Here is a 12,305-nt window from a genome sequence, read left to right as displayed (position 1 = left end):
TTTGCACCACCCCCCCTTCCTTGGCAGGGTCAGCAGGGAGCCAGTGGCCTGGTATTGATGGCTTTGTCATTAAGCTTGGAGGATGGGGGCCCGCTGTTGATTTAACTCCAGGCACTGCCTCTACAATCTTCTTTCAAATTAGGCCATTTTGGCCATCTTATTTGGACGCCTTCACACTAGTAAAAGCCTGGTATCTCCCCAAGTGGTCAGCATTTTTTTTACGAGGGACAGATTTTTATTTTCAGCCCTGCAGCTTCTTAGTTCAGCATTAGAGACTCGACTAGGTTTATTTCGTTCTTCCAAAGAAAAAAGCCCCCAACACCTCCAATATCCAGGCAGGTGGCTTCCCCGCTGAGCTACAAGACGACCTTGTTGGCAGAGCACTGCAATACTCGGGTAGACAGAGAGTGCTCACCGGGGAAGACCACAAGTGCTATGGTGGCCAGGAATGCGATGGTTTCATTAAGCAGCGCTTAGCAGTTAGGGTCTAGCGGTGCCCACGTTAGGCCCCAAGTCTATTTGACAGATGTTTCCATTTTCTCCAGGCAATGTAAATACTGCCCCATGATTTATGGGCAAGAGGGAGGGCAAGTAATTATTTGCTGCTTGCCTCCAGGACACACACCTACTATTCAGTGTTATTAGCCGCAATTGCTTCCAGTCGGCTGCAGATTTTATTCAGTTTAATGTGACCAGGACTTTTTATAACTCTACCTAGTGGGTTTTAGGGTTGGGGTTTGACAGCACAGACTTGGCGAAAGCACCAGAGACTAAACATTATGGAAAGATAAGGTGACCTGAATCTTGCTAACACACCATTGGCTGCTTCTCAAACATGAGTCGTTAATAAGCATTCTGATTTCAAGTTGATTTCTGCCCACTACAGCCTCTGTATTGGATATTTATTAGTGGACTTTAGCATATAATGCTCCCCCCCCCTTTTCTCTATTTAAGGAACATTTTGGAGCTGATTGAATTCTTTGAAGATGACACACGGTTTTACTTGGTCTTTGAGAAATTGCAAGGAGGTATATCTCGTTGAGTATGTGTTTGGACTTTGGATTAAGACCCAGGGTGGTGATCATCCATCATGAATCCCAGAGACTTCTAAAACGAGTCAAGCTAATAAAAAGGATGAAGGACTTAAAAACTGCCCTTGGTTTGGGAGAAGGGAGGCCAGAGGGAAGGATGATAATTAGCATTTTGCAGAGCTTAGAATGTCACCTGTGTGGGCAGTCTATAAATGCCTTTTCATTACAATAGGAGTCGTATATAGATACTGTTAGTGATCAATTTATCAATCCCCTGTTTTGACACATTCACTATTTAACTAAATTAATTATGAAGTGGATGCTTTGGCTTACATTGTGAAGTCTAGAAAGGCTAAACAGAGGAGAAGCAGGCCCCATTGTTTAGAACACAGACAGGATACAAAGCAGGGCAAGAACATGCTACCCTTCAGGTAGAAGGAAAGATACCTTTCTGCCACTGCACTGCTGTCACTGGAATGTACATTTAAGTTGCTCTTCTGACATAGTGAAAGCAAAAAATGACACATTACCTCTCCTTTGCTTACCCAGCCCTAGGACACATTTGCAAGGTGAAGTTACAGGAATGTGCAGAGCTGAGTCAAAGGCTACATGAAGGGGCTTTTAGAAACTAACAAAGCTAAACTTAAGTCACACTGTCAGCCACCATGACCTTGGAAACATCAGTTAGCCTTTTCCAAATGGCATTCTCATCTGTACAATAGAGCTACTGGTAGCACCTACCTCATAGGGCCACTGTGAAGACTGAATGAGCTAGTACTTGTGAAATACTTAGCACCGTGCTGATAGGCACAAAGGGTTCAATAAGTGCTGGCTGTTGGTATTAGTAAAACAACTGACTGCTTAGAGACACCTGAGAAGTATGTAAAATAGTATTCTCTGCCTTGCTTTTTAAATAAATTTAGAAGCAAGAGATTTAATTCAGTAGGGCAAAACCATAATAAATAAGCATGGGCCATTTTTAGGACCTAAGAATGACACCTTCAGCCCAGAAATACTGGCATCCAGTAAAGAGTATGAATTACATGTTAGGAATACTGGGTGTACCTGTTGTGGTGGTGCACACCAGTAGGATTTGCTGAAGGAGGTGAAGGCAGCCTGGGCTACACATGAAAGAGATAGAAAGGAAGAGAGAGAGGGGGAGAGAGAGAGGGAGGGAAGGAAGAAAGGGGGAGGGAGGGAGGTGTGGGAGGGAAGGAAGAGAGGGAGGAAGGAAGGAATGAATACTGGGTACAACGGGGGTCCTCTTTAGCCATATTGATTAAGGTGTAGCTCTGGTGAAGCCAGACTATGGGGATTGTGGATGGGCTCAAGACTGCCTATCCCCCCAGCAGTTGGACCACAGTCCTACTGAAAGGAAGTGTGCACAAAGTTCTGAGGCTGAATGTACTAGGCAAAAGTCATAGCTTCACCACTTGCTAATATATGAGCTTAGGCAAATTGTTTGACCATTTCTGACATGGAGTCTCCCATTCATAAAATAGGAATAGCTGTTCTATCCATTTTGTGCATTTGTGTTGAGATAATGTGTTTAAAAAAGATTGAACAATTCTTTACATAGGAAATGCTCAATAAATGTTAATCAATGCCAACAAAATTAATAATGACATGTAAAGGAGAATTTTAGGAGGAAAAGCAATCCTGTCTTCTCATATCCCCTACCCCCAGGGTTTTACTTACACAAGGAGGGTGGGAATTCCCATTGGAAGGCCTGTGTTCTCGTCTGGATCCGAATTCAAATGAAGAGGAGGAAATGTCTCTAAGCCCCCACAGCCCTGTGTGTGTTCACTTTTAGTTCCTTTTGGTTTCAGAAGCCAGATCAGCCCCAGTAGCATTAGTATCTTTTTACCTTGTATATAATTCTTTTTCTGCATCTGAACTCACAGACAGGCATAGAAGGTGGCGATCTGGTTCAGCTTAAATATGCTGGTCCTGCTGTGCCCAGCACCGCAGTTGGTGCTAGACATTAAGCAATGAGTAAGCCCTGTGTTCCTACCCCAAGCTTGTACTGTAAGACATTATGCTTGCCAGAGCCTACAAAGCTGTTCTTTCTTGTCCCTCTGCCACAGGCTCCATCCTAGCACACATCCAGAAGCGGAAGCACTTCAATGAGCTGGAAGCCAGCAGAGTGGTGCGGGACGTTGCCACTGCCCTTGACTTCCTGCATACTAAAGGTGATCCAAGCCTTTGCCTTGGGCGGGCAGGTTGGGCTGACCAGCCTCTCTAGGTAGCAAAGTAGAGGTCACAGTCCTGGAAGGAACTGTCTAAGAGGTAGCACTGCTGGCACCTCAAGATTCAAACTTGTCCTCTTAGGAAGGGGAAGTGGCATGACTTCTAGGCTTCTCTGTGGAAGGGGGGGGGTTAGTAGAGCGGCAAGATAGAGGTGCAGGAGAGAAAAGGGAGAAGACGGGAGTGCACACTGCACAAAGCATGTGTGGGTTTGTGTGCTCCTGCACTACGTGGGTAATGTTTCTTTTCTTTTTTAAAATTCATTTCATTTTTTTTAATTATGCGTGTGTGTGTGTGTGTGTGTGTGTGTGTGCCTGTGTGTATGTCTGTGTGTGTCTATGTGTGACTGTGTGTCTGTGTGACTGTGTGTCTGTGTGGTGGTATATGCAAGTGAGCACTGGTGCCCAAGGAGGCCAAAGGCACCAGATCCCCCTGGAGCTGGATTTACAGAAGGTTATGAACTACCTGCTGCGGGTTCTGGGATCCATACTTGGGTCCTCTGTAAGAATGACTTATGCTCTTAACCTGGAACTATCTATCTCTCCAATCCCTCCTTTTCTTTACAAATAATATAAAACTCATAAATGGATGGCCTGGTCCCATGTAAGCATTGTAGCATCATTCCTTTTCATCTTTTAAAGCATATCACCTGTATTTCTCTTTCACATTGGCCTGTAAAGGTATAGGTAATCTTGTGTATCTGATAGTTTAAGAATTTCTACAATGAACTAAATCTTTTAGCATGTCCATTAGTCTGTTAGACTATTACGTTCATTTTGTTAATGCCATAGAAAATTGAGTTACCCTCTTGTAACCCTTGCGTGTTCCTTCAGTGGTAGCACCCACCCTGTGGTGTTATGGTAAGGAATAGGAGAGGTAACATTGTCCTCCATGGTAGTTAACACATTACACTTATTAAGTATTAGATGAATTCATTTATGTAGTTGTATGTATCCTCTGTGTGTCTTGTAGGCATATGTGTGCACACATGTCAGGAACTATACCCATGTATAGCAATGGGGCCATTATGCACAGTTCTTGTCATGTATGTGCATATATACACAGTACATACAGAAGTTGCACACAGCTACATACACAAATTAATGAGTAATAAAGACTTTTATAGCAGTGCCGTGGTGTGTGTGTGTGTGTGTGTGTGTGTGTGTGTGTGTGTGTGTGTGTGTGTGTGTGTGTGGCCTCTGGCACAGAGTAGTCTTTTGTTAAATGTTACTTTTTCTACCCTCTCCCACTAGACATAAAGAGTTTTTATTCTGAAATTACTTTCCTTGAAATAAAGCATTCTGCCTGGTCTGGGCAGAGGGGATGGAGTTGGAGCAGATAGTTTGTGAGTTAACGCTGCTCGCTGCACAAATGTGGTTATGAGTGCTCAGACACAGCTGTAAGCACGCCATACATGCCTTCCAGTCTGTGTCAGACATGTATCATATCCAGGTGTGGCAGGTGAGCCGAAGTTCAGGTTCATTGACTCCTCCTGGTTCCTCAGTGGCTGAAAGTGATCTGCAAACTGCTGGTGTCCGTGCTGGGGCCCTGACTTTGCAGCTGAGCTGGAAATTCCTAGAAGGGGATGTCTGTACTTTGTGCAGCATGATGAATGGAGGGGTTCTATTACTGAAAGCTGGGATGCATGCAGGTAACACCTGCATGACAGAGATTTACAGCTGCTCCCCAAGCTGCCTCTGTAGATTGCAAAACTGGGTCACGCTTTGCACAGGAGCATACCTTAGAGGAGTGGTAAGGGCAGTTTTATTTTTTATTTTTTTATTTATTTACAAGAATGCACTAAAGGGAACAAAGGCCAGTGGTGTCTTAGGAGTTCCGAAGTGCTTTTTACCATCTAGCTGGCCTGCTGCCCATTTGACTAGAAGTTGGAGGGGATGAAAAACGATTTTCAGCTGAACTTGGCTGTTTTCTAAATAACTTCATGCCGGAAAGATGAATTGGGCAAGAATGGGTCAGCCCCGAAACAAGTTCCCTACTTTTAAATACTGGACATACTTCAGCTTAACCTCTGGGAAATGAACCAGAGCAGCTGGATGGCTGGTATATTCACTCAGGCAGGCCCATTATTACAGCCCGGCTCCCTGAGTTCTCGGACTGAGGCACAGAAGGACCACGGGCACCTATTTGGAGAGTAAGGCTCCGTGTGCAGCTTGTGATCTTCTGTGGGAGCACTTGCCATAATGGAAAATATCCTTCACTTTTAGTGCGGTGAGCAGTTGCCTGACTCAATTTGTGCAGGCCGGGCTGAGTTGCTTTGGGTTCTCATTCAATTAGGTGACTGATGAAGTTACTTAGCTTGCTGGAGCTCAGCCGTTTCTTCTCTAGTTAACTGACTTCAGAAGCCTGGGCTTGGCCTGTTACAGGGAATTGGAAGGCTGCCTGAGAAGCTTTACAGGAGGTTTGAGTATGGCAGGTTTGCTTTCCTCTCACTCTATCTTCAGCTGCTTTGCAGTCCTCAGAAGCCAGGAGCTGTCTGACTCTTGTTCAGTCTTCCCAGGCCTTGTGTCTCAGTGCTGTGTGTGCTATGGAGGGAAGGAAGGGGGAGATTCTGTGTTCTCTGTCAGAAACACAATGGCCTTGTTTGTTGGTTCTGTATCTTTCTGTGGTTAGAAGATGGTTTTCCCCCAGGTGCCTTCTTGGCCATTTCAGCAAAATTTAAACCCCATCATGGGTCAGCCACTCTCTGCAGGGGTCTGGCCCAAACACTGGGGTGTCTATCTCTGAAGAGCAACATACTCTGTCAAAGCTTTGCTGCAGACAGGGCAGCCACAGATATGCCATGGCAACCAGGGAAGAAGAAACTTCCAGAAGCCTTGAGAGAAGTGCAGGCTAATGCTTGGTCCCCTGAGCATTCCAGGAGTCACACTGGAGGAATATTTCTAAAATCAGTTGCACAAGAAGAAATGAGCTAGAGCCATCCAGGTCCCCAAGACACTCTCAAACAAGGCCCTAATTATTTCTGCACCACTGTCCCGGGCCTTGCTATCTGCAGGGCTGTCTGCCCTGCTTCATGTCGGGTGGTACAGTGAGAACCAGAGGTTGTCTCTGCAGTGCTGAAAGTAGGCTGGCTGGGATTCATTTAGCACCTCTTATCCCTGCCAGACTTCTAAAGCCTCCACTCCAAAAGAACTTGCAGAATCAACGCACTGTATGTTTGTGTCTCTGGTTACTGCTGCCTCCTGCAGCTCGTTGGTTTTTTAATGTACCATAATTGGGAATTAATCTGCGAACAACAGCATTTGGAAAAAATTAATTGTGTGTGGAATGTTTGATAATTATGTGCATGTGTTAACCCCTTCTTTGCTATTTGTCACTCCAGGCATTGCTCACCGGGATCTGAAGCCAGAAAATATACTGTGTGAATCTCCAGAAAAGGTACTTAGGGCCTGGTTTGGGATGTTACAGTTCGAGATGATCAGGAATGACTCTGCCTCGATACAGGGTGTTAGAAATTCCCCTGGCCAAGTACCAAGTTCAGCTTATTATTGTGAACCCATGAGAATATTGTACCTAATACATAATGTTCCCTCATTCCAGCCTGATGTGGCAGTTTACACCTGTAGTTCCAGGACTCAAGAAGCTCAAACAGGAGGGTCACCATGAGTTCAATGCCAGCCTCAGCTACAGAGTGAGACCCTATTTGAAACAATACCTCTCCCCCTGCCAAAAAAAAAAAAAATTCCAGGTAGTTTGTCCTTGTGCCTTTTTGATCTTATCATCTGTATAATTAGCTTTAGCCTACAAGCTTGTAAAATATGTGAGCCTTGCACAGCATTAATATTCTCTACCCCAGTGCTTCAGAGTAGTTGTATGAATCACAGACAACTGAAAATGTTCTTTTATATGGCTGTGTCTCTGCCCATAAATGCTAATTATGGTGTGGTATTATGCCAGATGGTGTCCACTATTTGCAGTAGTCATTAGGAACTCTTCTTGATAAGAGTTTGTTTCTATTTCTGTCTCCAAAAGTGCTCATTAATAGTAAAACATGAGTGCTTACGTTGAACAGTGCATCCTATGTAAACATTACCTTACCCCCATGCATCTACTAGTAAATGGGAGTATTTGCATTTTCATAAGCATATATGAATTTAACAAATTCTATGTTAGAAGAGGTTGATAGTACCTGTAGTCCTCATTCGAAGCTTCACACACACACACACACACACACACACACACACACACACACACACACTTATACAAGAACAGTTTGTCTGAATGCAGAAGCTTTAGCTTATGGCTGGAAGTGAGTGTGTGAGTCAGTCCACTACACACAGTTCTTTGTGGGGATGCTAATGTTGTAGCTCAAGTAAACTTTTGTGACTTCTGCTAGTTGTGGTAATGTACACCTTTAATCCCAGCACTTGGGAGGCAGAAGTAGACAGACCACTGTGAGTTCAAGGCCAGCCTTATCTACATAATGAATTCCAGGACACCAGGGCTACAAAGACTGTGTCTCAAAAAAAAAGATTTTGTGACTGTGCCTGCCTGTCAGTGGTTCTGGCATACACCTTTATAATGTATATAAACAATATATATTATAAAGTATATATGTATATATACAAGAATATACATTATTATGATTACTAATAATAATTACAGTTAACATTTCAAATATTCACATTGTGTCAGGCATATATGCTTATTTAGTATTTATAAAACATCTTAAGGTAGATATTACTATTATCTTCATTTTATGGATGAGGAAACTGACTCTCAGAGAGGTTTTTTTTTTAAATTTACACAAAATCATTCCCTGGTAAATGGAAAAACCTGGATGAACAAACACTAAGGTATCCTGGCCCTGAGCCCCAAGGGTGCTCAGAACTTCCCATTACAGCCTCTGACTTACAAGATGTTTTCCTCTCCTTTGTTTCATTTGTTCTCTATGGTACATGCTTGTAACATGAATCAATAAATGACCCAAAGACAGATACTGGGGTTCAAGCTGAAAATCAGGGAAGCAAAGTAGCTGGCCACTAGCTCTCACCTGTAGCTCAGGCTGAAAGGGCCGATCCACAAACGAGCTCTTCACAAAGTCTCAAACTACTGCCTCTCCTCAGCGTGTCCAGAGAACGAATGCCTTATACTGAATCCTGATACTGACTTATATACCTCTCATGAGTCCTGGGATGAAAGATGTGAGCTATAATTCTCTTTTAGATGGATTCACTATGTGTAGATCTGGGTGGCCTTGGACTTAATCCTGAGTCCTAGGATTAAAGGTGTGTACCACCACCTCCTAGCTTCTAGTTGCTGGGATTAAAGGTATGTGCCTGGCTTCTATGGCTTATACCTGACTTGCTTTCTGAATCCTCAGGCAAGCTTTAATAAATCATGAATAATATATCACTACACATGCTTCTTGCCCCTTTTATGGTTGAAAAACTAAATTTTAAGAGAGGCTAAATGTCAAAAGGCCTTATCAAGAAACATAAAAGATAACTTGAATAATGGGAGAAAATATTTGGAAATCATTTATTTAACATCCAAAATATATAAAGGTCTCCTAAAACTCCACAACAGAGCCTCAGCTCAATTCTGGAATGGTCAAAGGGCTTGAGGAAGTAGACTTTATACCAAGACCTACAGATGGTTAGCAAGCTCATGAAAAGATGTTCTGCACCCTTAGTTGTTAGTGAACTACAGATCAAAGTGCAGACACCACTAGACACCTACTAGGATGGCTAGATTTTTTGGTTGTGAGCCTAGCCTTTAACGGCTGAGCTATCTCTCCATCCCGGCTGTATTTTTTACCAGAAAATGATTAGTGATGGTGAGGTTGTGGATAAGTTGGAATCTTCATACATTGCTGGTACTTTGAAATATGGGAAATGGTTTGGCAGACCCTCCAAAGGCTAAGGGTAGAAACACTGCATGACTCAGCAGTTCTCCTGGGAATGTGCTCAAAATTGAAAAGAGAAACTAGAGCAGGTATTCGTATGCTAATCTGTGTAGCAACATTATTCAGAGTAGCCACCATGGAAACAACCCTGTGACCATCAATAGAATGGATAAACAAAATGTGACCTCTGCATGCAAAGGGTTATTACTCAGCCCTAAAAGAGAATGAAGCTCTGATACCTACTACAACATACATCAATCTTGAAAGCATTTATGCCAGGACAGGAGATAGGGCAGTGGGAGAGTACTAACCTAGTGTGCACAAAGCCTGGGCTTCCATTCCCAGCACTGCCCAAAACAACAACAGTGAAAACATTTATGCTAAGGGAAAGGAGTCCATTTACAAATATGTATGTTCCAATTAGGTGAAATATCTAAAACAGGCCAACTAATCAAGACAGAAGTAGGCTAGAGTTGCCTGAGCTGGGGGTCAAAAATGGGCAGTAATTGCTAGAGTTTAGTCCCCACTTGGAGGTATGGAAGAATTTTGGAAACTGATGGTGGTAATGGTGTATATAATTGATGCCACTAGGTCGTAATTTAAGAATTGCTAAAACAAAGAGGTGTGGTGCACACCTTTAATCCCAGCACTCAGGAAAAAGATGCAGGTGGATCTCTCTGTGAGTTTGAAGTCACATAGCTGGTCTACATAGCTGAGTTCCAAGACAGCCAGGCTATGTAGAGAGACCCTGTTTAGGGAGGTGGGGTAAGAAAAGAGGAAGGGAGGGAGGCTAGATGAAAAAAAAGAGAGGGGGAGAGAATCATAATAAGGTCCAAAATCTTAATACCATCTATTTCAGCTCCTTCTCCCTTAGGAAATAAGAGAGAGAAGGGAAGAGGAGAGCTTAGAGTCAGTCCTCAGGTGCCTAGCTAACCCAAGGACAGTAAATATGGCCTGGCAGATAGAGCAGCTGCTGTTGACTGCCAAGCCTTTGTCATGCTGCTGTCCCCAAGACCTCCAGCTTCTTGTGACAGCCCCTGAATTCTGTCTTCCCTTGTAGGTGTCTCCAGTGAAAATCTGTGACTTTGACTTGGGCAGTGGGGTGAAACTGAACAACTCCTGCACACCCATAACCACACCAGAGCTGACCACTCCAGTATGTATGCCTAGTGCCCTGTGCCTTGCTGCTGTATGTGTGGAGCATGTGAATCTGTGACACCCTGAGCAGAGGGATAGGAAAGGAAATTCCAGGTAGCACTTAAGTGGCCCCCTGGCTCTCAAGCCAATCCCCACCCAGTAGCTAATGAAACTGCCATTGGAGCTTTCTTTTGGGGTAAGTCCCCTCTGCCAAAAAAGAACCCATTGTCTCCACAAATACCAACTGCATCCTATCTCTTGTCCCAGATGAAAACAGACACTGCACAGCCTGCCCTATGGCATAGAAGCTGTAGAGAGCCTGTAAGTCCCTTATCCCTGCTGAAGTCAGTGCATCATCCCCCTTGTGGTAGAGACTAAGAGCAATCATCCCGCCCAGGAAAGTGTGTTTTCCCACTCTGTGGGAAAACTGTGAAGTCCCAGGCCACACGCACAGAGGATCACTTGTCCTGTTTCTCCCCCTTCACATTTCAAATGGTAGCATTGGGAGCTGCTTCTCCGGAAGATCGCTCTCCCACATCCTTAATATGCTGTAATTAGGATGATTCTTTTGAGATTTGCATGCTTCATCAGTGAATTTTCCTAATAGCCTTTTTTTTTTTTAAGATTTGCCTTTAAATATGCTTGTGTTGTGTCTCATTCTAAACAACATTATTAGGAATGTTTCCTCGTTGGCATCCAACATATAGTGCTCCCTTGTTCTGGAATTCATTAACTCTAATTGCCAGTAACAGAAAATATTATCTGTTCTTGAGAGCACTCACCATCTTCTAATCAAATTAGATAGGAGTGGTGGGGGAAAGGAGTGGGTAGGAGTAGGTGAGCCTGAAATAATGAGGGGGGAGCAAGATACATGTGTTTAATTCCTCTCAGCAGTCTTCTGTGCAAGGCCTGGGAGGATCCTGGCCCAACTGCCACAGCTGTGCCGCTGTCCATCCTGAGCCTTCCCTTTCTAAAGGGCAGGGAGACTGGACATTTCATCAGAACGCTTCAAGATTCAATGGCCTCTGAATTTTAAACCCCGAGGTTTCCTTCCTCTAAGCTAGTGAAGAGCTGGCAAGAATCACTTTGAAAAACTCCCTGCAGGAAAAGGCAAATCTCCACAGATCCCCCACCATGCCATTCTTGGCATGTAAGTGTATACATACAGGGTCTGCTTTATAGAGAGATTTAGTAGGGAGCTCCTTACCTGGGGCCACTGGAGGAAGAACCAAGAACACAAGCGGGTGATACCTCTCTTTGTGTCCTTGGGGTACGGGGGAGTCCTACAGCTTTCCCAAGGACTTTAGTCTGTGACTATCCCTCCATCCTCTTGCTTGAATCACATTCTGCACTTTGCCATCTGCTCGCCCTTGAACTCACCCTCTCTCTTTGCCATCTCCCCTTCCCATGCCCTACAGTGCGGCTCTGCAGAATATATGGCACCTGAGGTGGTAGAGGTCTTTAGGGACGAGGCCACTTTCTATGACAAGCGCTGTGACCTGTGGAGCCTGGGTGTGGTCCTCTACATCATGCTGAGTGGCTACCCCCCCTTTGTAGGTCACTGTGGGGCTGACTGTGGCTGGGACCGGGGAGAAGTATGCAGGGTGTGCCAGGTAAGTGCTGCTTGGGCCTCACTGGGAATAGGTGGGGGTCAGCCTGATGGTGGGGTACCACACAGGTTTAGGATAGGAGACTGTCCCATCTGGGAGGGGTTTTGGTGCCCTCTTCTGGTAGGGAAGGAAGCCAGAGGTAAAATAGAGATATGCATTCAGACAGATGACATTCTGGGGGAGGATTGTTGAGAAGAGCAGACCTAAACAGACCCCAGCTTCATCTAGCTTGAGGAAGAGACAAGAACTGTAGTTAGGACAAGCATAAACCGAGACATGGAGGCATGAAACTACTGCATGTACACTGTAGGGAGGAGAGGGTTAGCATGCTGGTGGTGGGAGGAGGTTGCCAGGATAGTCTGTGGGCGATATTTACACATCACCTCTCTTGGTGTAGCCATTTCTGCCTTCCAA

At 44.5% G+C, this 12,305-nt stretch overlaps 1 protein-coding gene across 7 annotated transcripts in view; it reads left to right on the top strand.

Annotated features, from left to right (window-relative positions):
* Mknk1 (MAPK interacting serine/threonine kinase 1) overlaps positions 1 to 12,305 on the top strand; it is a 40,240-nt gene that overhangs the window by 23,650 nt on the left and 4,285 nt on the right. For 6 of the 7 annotated variants that reach the window (XM_027402516.2, XM_027402513.2, XM_027402517.2 and 3 more), the window contains 5 exons: positions 955 to 1,028; positions 3,119 to 3,223; positions 6,619 to 6,674; positions 10,205 to 10,300; positions 11,700 to 11,894. In XM_027402516.2, the coding sequence (XP_027258317.1) occupies positions 955 to 1,028; positions 3,119 to 3,223; positions 6,619 to 6,674; positions 10,205 to 10,300; positions 11,700 to 11,894 (526 nt within the window). The remainder of the gene's footprint in view (positions 1 to 954; positions 1,029 to 3,118; positions 3,224 to 6,618; positions 6,675 to 10,204; positions 10,301 to 11,699; positions 11,895 to 12,305) is intronic. The other variant, XM_027402520.2, reaches the window with a different exon arrangement.

This window comes from Cricetulus griseus, chromosome 2 (genome assembly GCF_003668045.3).
Source record: "Cricetulus griseus strain 17A/GY chromosome 2, alternate assembly CriGri-PICRH-1.0, whole genome shotgun sequence".
In the NCBI taxonomy this organism is placed as follows: Eukaryota; Metazoa; Chordata; class Mammalia; order Rodentia; family Cricetidae; genus Cricetulus; species Cricetulus griseus.
The sequence above is the reverse complement of the archived record's forward strand: the minus strand, read 5'-3'. Positions and strand labels throughout refer to the sequence as shown.